This window comes from Furipterus horrens, unplaced genomic scaffold (genome assembly GCF_987537825.1).
Source record: "Furipterus horrens unplaced genomic scaffold, mFurHor1.1.pri manual_scaffold_5, whole genome shotgun sequence".
NCBI classification, from domain to species: Eukaryota; Metazoa; Chordata; class Mammalia; order Chiroptera; family Furipteridae; genus Furipterus; species Furipterus horrens.
In genome coordinates this window covers 93282285-93298909 of record NW_028327175.1, presented here as the reverse complement: position 1 = coordinate 93298909, position 16625 = coordinate 93282285, and the positions used below count along the sequence as shown (strand labels likewise).

The 16625-nt window shown below is 41.4% G+C and overlaps 1 protein-coding gene across 1 annotated transcript; it reads right to left on the bottom strand.

The window, feature by feature from the left end:
* Positions 1 to 15337: 15337 nt before the first annotated feature.
* GJC3 (gap junction protein gamma 3) lies at positions 15338 to 16075 on the bottom strand. Its single transcript, XM_090279333.1, is given in 1 exon segment — positions 15338 to 16075. A coding segment is annotated over 1 exon segment (738 nt).
* Between the last annotated feature and the right edge of the window lie 550 nt (positions 16076 to 16625).

Below are 16625 nucleotides of genomic sequence, written 5' to 3'. Positions count from 1 at the left end.
TGGGGGTACGAAGGGTGAGACCAAAAAATACAAGCATAGGAAGAGATACGCAACATCCTCAGTGGGCCGTGATTCCTACTTGGGTCGCCAGGCCAAGCAGAGGCTGCCTCACTGCGCGCACCCTACAGGCAGAGCGCGGAGAACTGCGATGGCCGCTATACCTGGAGACACACAAAAGCAGGAAGTGCACCCGCATCTGCCTAGCGAGGCGCTCTTTCTAGGACTCCGGAGGCCCCACATCTCGGTGGTTCCCCCAGGCTCGAAAGACACTGGGGACCTCTAGTTCAAGAACCCGATTTCCGGGGCATGTAACCCACTGCAGGGCCAGTAATATGAGTGGAAAAAAAAAAAAGAAAATAGAAGTCAGATCCAGCAACTCATACGTGGGAAGGAAACTCCTCTTAAAATGTATCCAGGCCTGTTTCAGCTAAGAGGTTGGAACACGGCACTTTATCATGCTGACTTTTCTCCCCTCCAGAGGAGAGGAATCTGATGGCTTGGAGAAAGTTTTTAGCTGCTTAGGGTTTCCCAGTGACAAAATTGTGTTAGAACTCAGGACTTGTGCCATGCCCACCTTCCACTGCTGGGACTGACTCTTACCAGAAATGAACACTATTAAAATGAAAGCTTATGCTTTCAAAATGCCAGGAAACATGAAACATTAGTATGCAACAACTCAGAGAAGACCATCACATACTCATAAGGATGGCTACTTAAAAAAAAAGAAAACTAAGTTTTTGCAAGGAGAAATTGGAACCCTTGAAAATTGCTGGTGGAAATGTAAAATGGTACAGCCACTGTAAAGAACAGTATGGCAGCTCCTCAAAAAATTTAAAACAAAATTACCGTATATCTAGCAATCCCAATTCTGGGTATATGCCCAAAGAATTAAAAGCAGGGACTTGAAGAGATATTGTATGCCTGTGGTTCATAGCAGCATTATTCATAATAGCCAAAAGGTGAAAATAACTTGTGTTCATAGATGAATGGATAAATAAATTATGATATGTCCATACAATGAATTCTTATTCAGTCTTAAAAAGGAAGGAAATTCTGACACTTGGTAAAAGATGCATAAATCTTGAGGAAATTATGCTAAGTGAAATAAGTCAGTCACTAAAGTACAAATACTGTACAATTCCATTCATACGAGGTACCTAGGGTAGTCAAAATCACAGAGCCAGAAAGTAGAATGGTGGTTGCCTGAGGATAGGGGAAGGAAAAATAGGGAGTTATTGCCTAATGGGCATACATTTTTAAATTTACAAAATGAAAAAATGGAGATGGATGGTGGTGACGGTTCCACAACAAAGTGAATGTAGTTAATGCCACATGAACTGTATATTTAAAAATAGCTGAGGCCTGACCAGTGTGGCTCAGTTGGTTGGGCATCGTCCCACAAAGTGAAAGGTTGCTGGTTCAATTCCTGGTCAGGGCACATTCCTGGATTCCAGTTTTGGTCCCAAACAGTCAGGGTAAGTAGGAGAGGCAATCATTGATGTTTCTCTCACACATTGACGTTTCTCTCCCTCTCTTTCCTCCTCCTTTCTGCCCTCTCTAAAAATAAACAAAATCTTTAAAATAAATAATAAATAAACAATAAATAAAAATGTTATTTGTATTTCACAACAAATACAAAAAAGAACTCAGAGAATATACAATCCCATGTAAAAAGCATTAGATGTGTGCTAGCAAAATATATTTCTGAAATACTAAACAGGCTTGGCAGCAGAATGTGAATAAATATTTGTAGATAATGATGTTAACCAATATTTCATGAATGAGTATGGCAATACCAACCCAGTCTCAGGTTTTTCAAGGGATTGGAACAAAAACTGAAACTCTATGTTAGGTACCAGGAAGGTTCTGGAAAAAGACCTTCAAAAAAGCTTATTATAATAGCTTTGAGCAAATTACTCCGTGTTTATAGAAAATTAGTACCAGGGAGAGCATTAGAAAAGTTCTGCCACTGTCAAAAGAAAAATGATTAAATGTTTTTCATTCTGCATATCATTCCCGATGTCCTGCATTTTACATAGCTTTGAGAAATAGAAAAAGGCAACACTATTAGAAAATAATGCAAAAGAATTAAAAAAGAAACCCAGCAACATCAGAGATGTGAATTAAAAGCAAGAAGATTTGTCAAGAGTTGGTAGAAAATAGTCACAAGAGTGCCTGGTCTGTGGGTTTGTAAGCTCAAAACCCACTTTCCCAGAGCAGGACTAAATCCAGGCAAAAAGGGTGACCTTTTTATTCACACCTCCCTTTCTACTCACTGTCCCCCTCCTGCAGCAGTTTCCTCAGATGCCTTAAGCCCTGTATTTGGAGAGCAAGGTAGGAATATTTGAAGGTTCTACATAATGCTATATTTTCCAAAATTAACCATCACCCCTTTCCCCAGTAAAATTATCTATAGTTGGAAAGCACAAAAGCAGAATGTAAAGCTAAACCTACCAAGTTGGAAACATGAAGATCAATTATAAGTAAGGAGACTGAACAAGTGATAAAAAATCTCCCAACAATAAAAACCCAGGACAAGATGGTTTTGTTACAGAAACAGGGGAGTCCAAAAATCCCCAGAGTTTGTGGCTGGGGGATGGGGAGAAGGAAACAGCTTTTAGAATGCCTCCACATGCCTGAGGCTGGTGGCTAGTGTCTTTTTTATGCAAAATGGCTTTAATGCACCCAAAGCCTCAGGTAGATGGGAGGGGTCTTGCACCAGGGGATGGTATGGAAAAAGCACACAGAGCCTATGTAAGGTTCTGTGAATGCTCAGAACTGTTTGCAACACCCACTGCGTCAGAGGACGCAGTCAGGGATATATAAGCAGCTGCGGACATTTTAGCTCTCTCTCGCTCTCTCGCCCCCTCCATGCGGAATAAAGAAGCTAAGTTTTCCATGTGGCTTGGAGAAGAGGTCTCCAGGCTGCTTTAAGAGGCTCTCGCCATGCAGTTTTGAGGAGAGGAGATCCATGCGGTTTGCAGGAAAAAGGCAGTTTGCAAGGAGGCTGAGAATCCAGGCGGTTCTGCACTGAGAACTGGAGGGCACCACAGCACAGAAAGGACCTCCCCAATCAGAATTGAGTGATTGGCAGCTGCTGGTAAAGCTGAACTGTGTTTGGAAAGTCGTCGGCAGCCGTCCGTCTCGAGAGACGATGGTGTAGCTTCTTAAGAGTCTATCTGCACCGCCGAGAATGGCTGTGCAGTCCGACTCGGGAGTGACACGGTATCTGTCTCCTCCCGTGTTGATTCGACATCTTGCGATGACGCTGGAGTGTCCTCTCCAGTGAAGCTGAAGCTACAGAGCCTGGGCAGGGTGATATGGAGGGTCTGCTGTTGCCCATGCAGCAGACCCCCCCTCTCTTCGCAGCTGAAGGGTCCAAGGGAAAGACGGAGTCAATACAGCTTGGCTTCAGGTGCGCCGCAGGAGTTGCCGGTGTTGACTACAACGTCAAACCGCCTTAGGGACTCCGGCTCCGGATTTTCTGTCGGGGTTTACTCCCTTAGCCTTTCCCCTGAAGAGGTATGCCGCAAGGCAGCGGAGGTTTTTTGGAGTCAGAGTTTTCCTTCTCTGGTTTGGAAAGTAGGGAAACGGTTTCTCTAACTTTTCTAAAACTAGCCTGGTTTGGTAGGGGGAAGGCAAGGATACGTGTTTATGGGTGTTTTAAAGAACATAAGACTTAACAACAGAAATCCGCAAATAACTAAATCTATATAACTGTTAAATAAAAAATTCTTTTTCTTTTCACTAAACTCTGGTATTGAGTTATAACTTTGGCGGCGGGCAATCGGGCCCCTAACTAAAGAGCCTGTGGGTTCTGTTTCAATTGGAGCAACCCAGGGGTTCTGTAACAGTTTCCCTGGTGAATTCTAGCAAACATTTAAAGAAGAATTAAATGCTTCTCAAATTCTTTCAGAAAATTGAAGAGGTGGGAATACTCTCAAACTAATTTTATGAGGCCAGCATTACCCTGATACCAAAGCCAGATCAGGACATTACAAGCAAAAAAAAAAAAAAAAAAAAAAACCATATAGGGGCAATACCTTTGATGAATACACATAGGTGCAAAATTTCTCAACAAAATATTAGCAAACTGAATTCAAAAACACATTGAAAGGATCATACAATATGATCAAGTGGGATTTATGCCTGAGCTGCAGGGATGGTTCAATATACACACCTGTAAATAAATGTGATATATCACAAAATATAATGAAAGATAAAAATCATAGGACCATCATCATTGCAGAATAGCCACATCGGAACTGAAAGACCCAGGAGCAGCTCTGAGGCTGGCTAATTCTAGACTTAGTTTTTACTTCCTTAGCCACTACATTAAGATACTTCAAACCTGGCTGCTGTGGCTCAGTGGATTGAGCGTCGGCCTGCGAGCCAAGTGTCACTGGTTCGATTCCCAGTCAGGGCACATGACTAGGTTGCACCTCAGGTCCCCAGTTGGGGGTGCGAGTGAGAGGCAACCTCACAGTGATGTTTCTCTCCCTCTCTCCTTTCCCCTCTCTCTAAAAATAAACAAATAAATAAATTATTTAAAAATAAATAAAACAAACAAATTAAAAAATGTTAAAAAAAAAGATACTTCAGACAAATTTTTTTTTTTTTTTCAGACAAATTTTTAACAACCAAAGCCACAAACCCTCATTTGAAAACTAGAATGCCAGCCTTATTACTTCTTAGGTGAAGTTATTCCCAGATAGAGAACAGAGATTGAGAACTTTCCTTTCTTTAGTAGAAAAGTCTACTTGAAAAAAACTAAATTCAACCCAGAAATTTTGCTTAGGTAAAAATGAAAATTAGAGACTGAGGAAATAGCTAATTTAAATGTTGATTATAAATTAGTATATGTTAGAAGTTGATCTCTCTATCCCACCATTTCCCATATGTTGAGAATTTTGTCTCAACAAAAGCCAGGTCTATTGTTAAAAGTATGTGGATCTAACAGCCAGTTCTGGATTAATCCAACTTCTGCTGTCTCTTAGCATAATATTGCTAAGGTTCATCCATGTTGGAATATGTGTCAGAATTTCCTTTCTTTTTAAGACTGATTAATATTTCATTGTATGGATAGATAGACCACATTTTATTTATCCATTTACCCCTTGATGGACAATTGGGTTGTTTCCAGCTTATCTTAACATTTAAAGAGGGAAACGATGTGATCTTACCTGTGTTGTCAGAGTATTAAGGAAGATGGGAAAGGAGGGAGACTTGGGAGGACTCCAAAATACCTGTTTGAGGCACAGTGGGAGAGGTGCCATCTGGTTGGAGAAAAGGGCCAGAGTTAGAGCATGATTTGGCTTTGGTGACATCTTGGCTGTATGGGAAGAAAGAGAGGGCACAGGAACCAAGGGTCTTAGTTTGAGCATTGGGAGTGTTAGAGTTAAAGAAGCAAGCCAGTGACTCAAACCAGTAAGAGATAATAGATGAATCACGAAAAAGGGGTGAGGAAATGAGATACCACAGCTCCTCACACATATCTCTGGGATCAAAAGGAGGAAGATAGTTAACACCAAACAGAGAAATGGAAAGATGTAGCTAGATAACTTTGCAAATAAACTGGAAATAGGACTATAACTAGATTACCCTTAGTTAATCACACCCTGAGTTAAGTAGTTAATCACGTTAGACTGTGAACCTGGATTAACCAGCAATGGAGAAACGGGGGAGGAAAAGAGGGGAGGGGGAGCTAATCGCATTAGTATAAAACCAGTTTTCTGCATTAGTATAAAACCAGTTTTCCGTGTCTATTTTGCGTGCACATGCTCCTGGCTGGCGGTGCTCCCAACTGCAGACTCATGAATAAACACCTCGCTTTGGTGCTCAAGTCCTGTGTCCCAGTTTTTATTGTGAGTGTTTCTCACAGGAGGATAAAGATCCCCTTTACCGAGATACAGAAACCTGAAGGGTTTTTTTTTTTCCTTTGGGATGAGTGGAGTGGAGAAAACCTTGCTGCAATTCAGACTTGTGATACTGAAGTGTATTCAGGACATGCGGGTGGAAAAGCTGGAGGACAGTGGTGAAAACGGAGTGAGATGACGCCATAATCATAAAAGGAACAAGCAAATATACTTGAAGAGAAAGTCCTCCTCTCCCCTCCTCGCTAGGGTCTCCTAGCCAGCACTGCGGGTTCTTAGAGCTGGTGGAAGAACCTCTCCGAATCTTTAGCAGGACTCATAATGCCCTCTCGTGGCAATAACATGAAACTGCAACGGAGCCTACAACCTGGGGCAGAAATGTCTTTCCCTGCATCCTGAAACCCAGTGTTTTCCCCATTAGTCTAAGAAGGAAATCTGACACAGACACACCCGCACAATGTGTTTTAAGGTCCTGCACGAAAGAATCTGGTGCTCAGGGGTCCGGAGAAGCCGACCGTTCCCGCAGCAGGGGCTGTGAGCCTAGGAGGCACCTGTGGAGTAACACAGTAGAAATGGCTGACGGACGGATGCGAAAGGCAGAGTTAATGGGGCATAGCGCGGTGTGTACAGTGTGTATATTGAAAATATTTGGGGGTTACTGTCATGTTTTTACCTTTCCTTTCTATTTCCTAACTATTAATGTACAAGCGACTTCCAGTTGAGGCAGCTTAGAGAAATAGTCTACTTGGGTGGTCCTTAAGCAACAGCTTGACCAAGTGGAAAACGTTTTGTTTTGGGCTTCTTATCCCCTTTAAATTGGCCCTATCTCAGTTTAAAGAAAGGCCAGTTCAGAAGTTTGAGCATTTGTTTCAATACAATCCGCAGGAATGACTCAAATGGCAGAACCTGTCTGATGGCAGGCTGTATGAGTTAGGATATAGGTTTGACTATCGTGAATGAGACTACAGATAAGATTCGGTTAAGGGAGACAGAGAATTTCTTTTCACATCTAAAAAGTCTGAATTTAGGCAATTCAGGGTTTGGTTGGTGGCTCCATTGTCACCCGAGGCCCAGGTTGCTTTCAGCTTTCTGTTCCATTATCCCTAGGGTGGTGTTGTCACTGTTACAGTGCAAGACGGAGCTTCAGGCACTTACATCCACTTCCAAGGAGAATAGGGAAGACTGAAGAGGGAAGGAGGGCATTCCTTCCCTGTAAGGGCCTGACCTGGAAATTGTGCCCAATGCTTCTGTTGTCTTAAGGAATAAATTAACTAATACAGGTAGAGTTTTGAACAGTACCTGGCTTAAGAAGGCCTTTATCTCAATAACAAAAACATAATAATAATTAGTATAGCTAATAATTATTTAATGTTTCTGTACCAGCCACTAAAAAGTATTACTGTATTACCTCACTTAATCCTCATCACACTCTGGGGTAAATACTACGTTATTTATATTTCACATACAAGAAAACTGAAGTAGAGAGATCACAGAGTTATAAATGGGAGAGCATCCGGTTAAAGCTATTAAATTTTATTCCAAAGTCCACTTGCTTAGCCAGTAACCCGGACTAACTCACCTATTCCCTGTTTTATATTCAATAGTATTGTATTAAGAACTTATTCTCATATCTAAAGACAAATAGTCCTCAAGAGGAATGAACAATTGTTTCAGAAGACAACTTAATACATATCAAGAAGCTTTTAAAAGACAGGCACGAAGATACCACAGTAATATTTATGTTACAGAGTGAGGTCCCCAAGAAGATGGGAGGGGCTTTGACCATAGAATGGTGACAAAAAGCTTACAGGGTCTTCATAAAATTCTGTAAGTGGCTATAATTAGTCACCCTGCCCACTGTGTCACAGTCAGGTATTTAATAATAAGGCGGCAGGCATTTTTGTGGGGAGAACCATGCAGCTTTGAAAGGGAAGGGAGAACTCCATGCGGTTTACAAGGAAGCTGGGACCTCCACGCGGTTATGAATTAAGAGCTGGAGAGCACCGCAACGCAGACAAAACCTCCCCAAACAAACAGGCTCGAATGATTGGGAGCTGCAGGTAAAACTGAACTGTGTCTGGAAAGTAGGGAAATGGTATCTCTGACTTTTCTATTCTAAACCTAGCCTGGTTTGGCAAGGGGAAGCAGAACTATGTGTTTGTGGGTGTTTTAAAGAAAGTAAGACTTAACAGCAGAAATCTGCCAATAATCTAAATCTGTATAACCTTTACATAAACAATTCCTTTACTTTTCACCAAACTCTGGTATTAAGAGTTATGCTTTTGGCAGTGGGCAATTGAGCCCCTCATAACTGAATAGCTCATAGTTTCTGTTACATTTATGCTATCAAAAGCAAGAAACAGCAAAAACCTCCGACATAAGGATATGTTTTAGTTAAGCTATGGAGCATCAATTCAATGGAGTATTATCACTGGAGAACAAATACTTTCACAGGATATTCCAGGACATGGGAAATAATTAGGAATGATTATTAGAAATAAGAAGTAGAATAATTAAGTCGTACAATTTTTGCAAGTTTATATATTTTTAAAAAGTTAATGTATAGCAAAACAAAAATGTTGAGAAAGATTATAGTTAAGTGATGGGACCTCTTGAGTTTTTCTTCTTTATACTTTCCTTTAAAATATGCACATTTTCTTTAATGAATGTGCAATGTTTTATAATACATGTTTTAATTTTATACTAACAGTAAATTTAGTGATCAAGTTTGTCTTGGTGATTACCTTATATTCATATGGCCTCAAGAAGTATCTTTCAGGACTTCTGGCCAAGATGGAGGCTTAGACAGACACACTGGGTCTCCCTCCACAACTAAGAAGGAATACAACTACCTCAAAACTGGACACAACCAGAAGTTCCAGAAAATCGAGCTGCATGGAAGTCCAATGAACAAAGATATAAAAAAGAAATACTAATTCAGATAGGTAGGAGGGGCAGAACCTGGGTGGTGAGGACGTGGTGTGGTGGCTGCGGCAGTGGTGGCAGTGGCAGGCCGGTGGAAAGCACAGTCACATGTTTTAAAAAGTGGAGAGGGACACCTGGGGAGCACTCCCAGCACCAGACCAGACTGCACAGCTCACGGTTCCAGCACTGGGGAAAATCAAGCCTCATTGCTTCTGACTGTGCAAACCAATGGGGGTTAGGGCAGAGGAAGAAACTGCCAGTCTCTCAGTGGAGTCCGCTTTTTTAAAGGGCCCCCACAGTCCTAGAACATCTGCAGACCCACCCATTCTGGGAACGAAGGCCAGAGCAACAGCTAGAGAGGCGCCAGTCCCATATGGAAGTGGGAGGAGTGCCTGGAAAAGGGGCAAGTGATGAGCGAGTGGCATTGTTCCCTTTCTGAACCCTCCCCCACATACAGCACCACCACAGCATGGTGAAATGGGTCACCCTGTACTGACAAATACTTAAGGCTCTGCCCCTTACAACGTAACAGCTTTACCCAAGACACAGAGGCAAACAAACACAGGAGCCTGTTGAGATGAGGAGACAGATAAGTATGGCCCAAAAGAGGAAATGGATCAAGGTTTCAGTGGGAGAACTAAGTGATGAGGAGATAGCCAACCTAACAGACGAGATAGCCAACCTAACACATGAAGAATTCAAAACACTGGTGATAAAGATGCTCACAGGCTTGACAGATATGCTTGAGTATGACAGACGCATAAGGGAAGAAGTGAAGGCTATGCTATGTGAAATGAATGAAAATCCACAAAAAACCAATGGTGAAGGGAAGGAAACCGGGGTTCAAATCAATGATTTGGAACATAAGGAAGAAAAAACACAGTCAACCAGTACAGAATGAGGAAATAAGAATTGAAAAAAACAAGGAAAGACTTAGGAACCTCTGGGACAACTTTAAACGTGCCAACATCCGAAGCATAGGGGTTCCAGAAGGAGAAGAGGAAGAGCAAGAAATCGAAAACTTATGTGAAAAAATAGTGAAGGAAAACTTCCCAAATTTTGCAATGGAAAATATAAGTCCAGGAAGCACAGAGAGCCCCAAACAAGCTAGACCCAAAGAGGACAACACCAAGACACATCATAATTAAAATGCCAAAGGTGAAAGATAAAGAGAGAATCTTAAAAGCAGCAAGAGAATAGCAGAGAGTCACCTACAAAGGGGTGCCTATAAGACTATCAGCTGATTTCTCAAAAGAAACTTTGCAGGCAAGAAGAGACTGGCAAGAAGTATTCAATGTGATGAAAAGCAAGGACCTACAACCAAGATTACTCTATCCAGCAAAGCTATCATTTAGAATGAAGGGCAGATGGAGTGCTTCCCAGGCAAAGGTAAAGCTAAAAGAGTTCATTATCACCAAGTCATTATTATATGAGATGTTAAAGGGAGTTATTTAAGAAAAAGAAGGTAAAAACTATGAACACTAAAATGACAACAAACTCACAACTATCAACAACCGAATCTAAAAAATAAAAACAAAATTTAACTAAGCAAACCAGAATAGTAACAGAATCATAGGTATGGGGATCATTTGGAGGGTTATCAGCTGGGAGGGGGAGGGGGAGAAATAGGGAAATGGTGCATGGATTGAGAAGCATAATTGGTTGGTACAGATAGACAGGGGAAAGTTACAAATAATATAGGAAAGAGTGAAGCCAAAGAACTTATATGCATGACCCATTGACATGAACTAAGGAGGGTGGGATTGCTGGGGAAAGGGGGGTACTGGGCAGAGGGGAGCAAAGGGGAAAAAATTGGAACTACTGTAACAACATAATAAGATATTCCAAAAAAAGTATCTTTTAAATGCCTCTGAATGCCTATCTGAGGAGTCTGTATAACTTTGAACTTGACAGAACAGGTGCAGTAAATATAGCACTGGCCTGGTAATTAGAGGTTTCTTCTTGATCCCAAGAAGGGGTCAAGTTTAGCTTCTGTCATTTGTAAACCACATGAACTTAGCCAGGTCATTTCCTTTTAGAATCTCCATTTAAAACTAGTGTCCATCCCTGTTGTGAACCACATTTTCCTGCCTCCTCATGCCTCTGTCCACAGATTCATGGGCTTCCTGAAACCCCAAAGCATTAAGTTATTCACCAAGATGAATTCACTGCTGTGTACAGTCAGTAAGTATTTAAAATTAAAAAATGTAAATAGAATAATACATGATAATTAAATCTCATTTTAAACACCATTTAACATTTTCATTTTATTATGAAATATTTCAATAATACAGAAACGGTAGAACGTATTATAATAACCACATGTGTAATAACACCCAGTTTTGTTAAATCTCAATATTTTTCCATTTTCGCTTCACACACGCACACACACACACACACACGCACACAGACATTTTAAAGACCTAAAACATTAGGGAAGCAGATGGTACAAAGTCCTTACTAGGCCCAATCTTCTCTCTGCCGGAGGTAACCACTTTTTGAATATGCTGGTTCTGCTTCCTCTGCATATTTTTAGTTTACTGCATGTGATAAATCCATAAATAATACTGGGTTACATGTATTTAACATTAAAAATGGATATACTGTATATATTATTTTGAAGTTTACCTTTTTATACAATTACATATTTTTGAGGTGATTTATATTAATCCATGTAACTAATTCACTAACACTAAGCTCAGTATAGCATTCCATCCTATGAATATGCCACAATTTATGTATCAAGTAGTCTCTTAGTGGACATTTTGATTTTTTTAAAAACAAATTTTAGTGAGGTGGGGTAAGGTGAAGGTGAATGTGGAAGAGGGTACAGAGGGATAAATGGTAATAGAAAAAAATACAATAAAAATAAAAGCAAAACCCCCCAAATTTTACTATCATAAACAATGTTGCAGTGCGTAGAATTGCACTTGTATCTTCCTGCACATCTGCATGGATTTCCACAGGGTATGTGCCAAAGAGTGAAGTTGTTCAGTTTTTGGATATGTAAATATTTGGCTTTACTAGATATTCTCCAAAGTGGTTGTCCCCACTACTTTCCCATCAGCAGTGCATGAACGTTCCCATTGCTCACCATCCTTGGGTAGGTGAGGGGAAGGTACATATTTCATTAAAAAACACCTTTATTCATATGTAATTCACATACGATCCATCCATTTAAGGTGTTTATATATTTCAATGGATTTTAGTTTATCTACAGAGTTGGGCAAACTTCACCACAATCAACTTCAGAAGAGACCCTGTGCCAAAGTTAACTGTCATTCCTCTGGGATTCACTTGTAGTTGAGTTCTTTGGACCCCGAGTATCTATGATTTGAGTAGGGGCAACTGAGAAGCAGTCTTGGTCATGGACCCCGAATACTGGGCACCCAGCAACGCAACAAGTACCCACAGATGAAGCACTGAACACAGCTAAACAGGATGGTATTCTGAGCATGAAGCTTTCGTTGACAAATCACACTCAATATGTTCAGGTGATGGGATTTCACACTTCCCTATCTTTTGAGAAATGACAAGAACTTGACTTTCTGAGATGATCTCAACTGCTTTGGAGCTTAAGTAACAGGAGTCAAGAGCAGCTCAGACAGTGGCAGTGGTGAAGGGAATCTGTGAGACTTCTAAGCTCATTTCGTCTCTGTGCCCACCCTGGTGGCCTCAAGAACTATGGCTCCAGGACTGTATGGGAAACATTAGCTACTCTTTCAATCTGGCATCTGGATTGAACTTCAAGGGACTGAGAAGATACTCTGCTGCCACTGATGCATATAAATGAAGTGCCAAAATCAGTGTGGAGTATGAGGAAAGCCATAAGGCAGCAGGCACAGGAAAGGCAAGAGAGAGGCGTTGAGGGAAAAAAATTAATGAGACACTTCTGTAGTGAAACACTGGTGGGAACTTAGGAGACCCAGTCCCCCAGTTCTGCTACTAAACAACTAGCTGGCCTCAGGCATGATACCTCTTTTTCCTTTTACTGGTTTCCTTTTTAGAAAAACAGGGTTGGGTAAGTTATTACTTAAAGTCTGTTTCAACTCTAACAGAAGTATGATTTTTAGATCTGAATTGGACCTGAGAATTCAACTGAATATAGGGCAGGGGGGTTGGGCAAAGGCATTTTGGTTTCTGTTCCCCATTTCTCTTCAAAATCCTTAATAGTGTTATAAATGGGTCATATCAGGGCAAAGGAATGTAGTTAAGTTCTAATTTCTTTCAGCCTTGTACTGACAGGTCCTATTGCTGCACCCAAAACAGCATTCAAGGAAGACCACCATTCCCAACTGAGGAGCAATCAAATCACAAGACAGTACAGGGCAGGGGGGTGGATCATCAGGAAAAAAAAATGTTTGAAGAGAGAAAAAATAAAGTGAAAATCCAAATGACTAGGGACAAGGTTGCCACAGATAAAAACAAAAACAAAAAGCCTAACGGGGAGGGTGGTGGAGTGGGGGAGGGGTGTGAGTAACTGTGTCTCTTCCTCCAGGGCTGTGCAGTTAACGATGGTCAGCTGTTTTAACACTGTCTAGCAATGATTACACTGTTCCCTCGATTTCTCATATGTACAAAAATATAAAACAATAAAGTGCAGTTTATGTTTTAGTGACACTTTTCCTTGCTTTAATATATATTTTTTGTCTTTTTCTGCTTTTGAAATGAGTCTTAATTATAAAATATCAAACTACACTAAAAAACACCAGCTCTAGTCAACCACTAATTTACTGCCTGATCTATACATTTGCCTATTCTGGGCATTTCCTATGAATAGAATCATACAATATGTAAACCTTTGTGATTATCTTTTTTCTATTACCACAATGTTTTCAAGGTTCATCCATGTTCTAGCATGCATTGATACTTCATTTCTTTTTATTAATTAATAATATTTTATTATATGGATATGCTATATTTTATGTATCTAATGATAGATATATAGTTTTCCATACCTTTTGGCTATTATGAATAATGCTTTTGTAAACGTTCCTGTGCAAGTTTTTAGGAAGACATATGTTTTTATTTCTTTTGGCAGGTACCTGGGAAGAGAATTGTTGGGTCGTATGGCAAATCTGTCTAACCTTTGGAGGAACTGACAAACTGTTTTCCGCAGTGGCTGCTCCATTTTACATTTCTACTAGTATATGAGAGTTCCAATTTTTCACATCCTCAACACTAGCTGTTGTCTTTTTGATTCTGACCATCCTAATGGTATCTTATTGTGGTTTTGATATATCTCATTGTTTTAATTTGCACTTTCCTGTTTACTAGTGAAGTTCAGGATCTATTTATTGCCCATTCCTCTTTTCTCTTCCGTGGATGTCCTGTTCATATTTGCCCATTCCCCACTTGCCTTTATTCATTATTTGTCGGTGTTTAAAAATACATTTGGATATGAAATCTTTCACTGATTTTATGCACTGAAAAAATATATCTCCTCAGCATGTGGATTTATTTGCTTTTCACTTTGTTTTTGTTTTGTTGCACACATTCTAAGTTTTAATGCAGTAGACTTTAATCAAGCTTTCTTTCTTTCCTTTATTTTTTGTTTATACTCTTAGAATCTTGTTTAGAAAATCCTTCCTGCCCGCCAAATTATAAAAATATTTTTCAATAATAATTTCAAGAGCTTGCTTTTCATTTTTCACATTAGAAGTTTAATCCAGAGCAATTTGGCCTTTACTTTTTACTCCCTCTCTCCATGTTTGCTTTAGAGGATTACTTCTCAAGACTTTGACATAGCAACCCGTGGTGAGGGAAAGTGGTATGGGTCAATATGTAAATAATACGGAGGTGTGTATTCAGAACCCCCAAGTCTGGTGGCATATGCACATTCTGCAACTTCTGCCTCCTGGTGTGATTCATGCATAAGTACTTGCTCATGGGGCAGAGGTTTTTCTGTCCCTGAAGCTCCCACACAGCCTTAGAGTCTGCCCTATTTCCTGCACAGCAACCCCCTAGTCCTAAGCCAAATTCTCCCTGAATCTCCACTTTCCAGTGAAGCTAGTGGGGGTTCTGTCAAACCCAATGTCCTAATCCAAGTGTCCCATAGAGTCCAGATTGGGAAACAGTGGATTAGGGCAGGGATATTGTCATCCCAGCTCCCAGGCTCAGTTTCAACCCTGTTCAAAGAAGTGGGAACAGAAATTGGAAAGCCATCAGCAACCCAGACAACTCTCACCACTCCTCCCAGCTCCCTGTTTGTCATTCCTCTGGGCCTGTGTGATCTATCTCTGATTTCTTACTCACTAATTTCATTTTCTGCTTGTAGGCCCACAGGACATTCCCTCCACTTGTACATTAAGCTAATGTACACCCAGCATACCCAGTTTCTTCCTAACTCTGTTCATGTCCCTAGTAGAGACTGGAGGCACTATTGGTCTCAAATCTGGAGTTTTAGGAAGACAATTGGTTTGGTTATTTGATTGGGGGGTCCATACACTGCTGGGGAGGTCATCAGATGTTACCCTTATTTCACAGGCTATGGGGGTGCATAGTATTTTGTAAGGAATAAGGCTGGTTAAGCAGATTGGTCAGAGTGTCACTGGAGGATCCTTGTGCTGTCCAGGACAAAGGTGTGGCCAGAAGAAGAGGAAGTTCTCCAGGGGCTCACACCATCTCACCAGGCCCAAAAGCACAAGCTCCTAAAGAGTGAATGAGATACCAGAGCCCACTGACCCAAACATGGTCTTCGGGAAAATAGTCTTCTCAGTGGGGCGGGACAGATTACAGGTAATACTACCAAGGCAAGGCTCTCGACGACATGTGAAGGAGCTGGGCATCTTGAACCCATACAGATGGTACTGCCCTCCCAAGGCTGCCCCCTCAATGACCAGTCGTACCCCCAGCTGTGCCACATAGGCCCAGAGCAGTCTGGGGCTCTCAGCCCCTGGGCCGTCTGTGCTGCCCTGTCCTTGTCGGATCAGGGTCTCCTCTTCCTTCTTCACCTTTCCTGAGTCTTCCCAATGCTGAATGCCATGACACATGGTGAAACCCATGTAGAGGACGCTGGGCACAGCCACCAAGATGACCTGGAAGGCCCAGAAGCGCAGTGGGGAGAGGGGGTGGAAGGCATCGTAGCAGGCAGCCTTGCAGCCTGGCTGCTGGGTGTGACACACGAATTCGCTCTGCTCATCGCCATAGATTCTGGTCCCACTGGCAGCCAGCAGCACAAGGCGGAACCCCAGGAGCACGGGAAGAAGGAGGCGCCCCACATGGGTGGAGTGCCAGCTCTCCTCAGCCACCAGCCGCCTCAAAAATCTGCCACACATCCTGCTGTGGAACATTGAAGACAGGTTATTAAGAGTGATTGTAACCCAAGGGGGACCCCAGGCTGCTGGGCATTATTTGGATTGAGTTCTATCAATAACTGTGTTCTCCCTCTAGTGTTGTGGTGAGGTAGGGTCTATCATGCCCTCCAGTGGCTGAGCAAGAACTGAAAAATTGATCTGACTCTCTAGCCAGTGCAAGAAATCCAAGATTCTCTACTGGGTAAGTGTCTGTGAGGCATCTCTGTTCATCTAGGGTCTTGCAATCACCTCTCCTTTAGGGTCACCTCCCAGGACAGGCAGTGGAAAGAGGCACACCTTGGTGGTTAGCAGTCTGAGATATCTGTCCCCTTTCAAGAGTGGTCAAGAGAAAAATATGATCCCTTTAATATGTCACAATGTCTTTAAAGAGTGTTAGTTGGCATGGAATATCAGAAAAAGCATAGCTCTGAGAAGAGATTTTGTTTAAAGAAAAAGATGAAAAATTTGGAAGACATCAAGCACTTGAAAAACACAATACATATAGGAACCAAAAAGAAATTTGGCCTCAGGT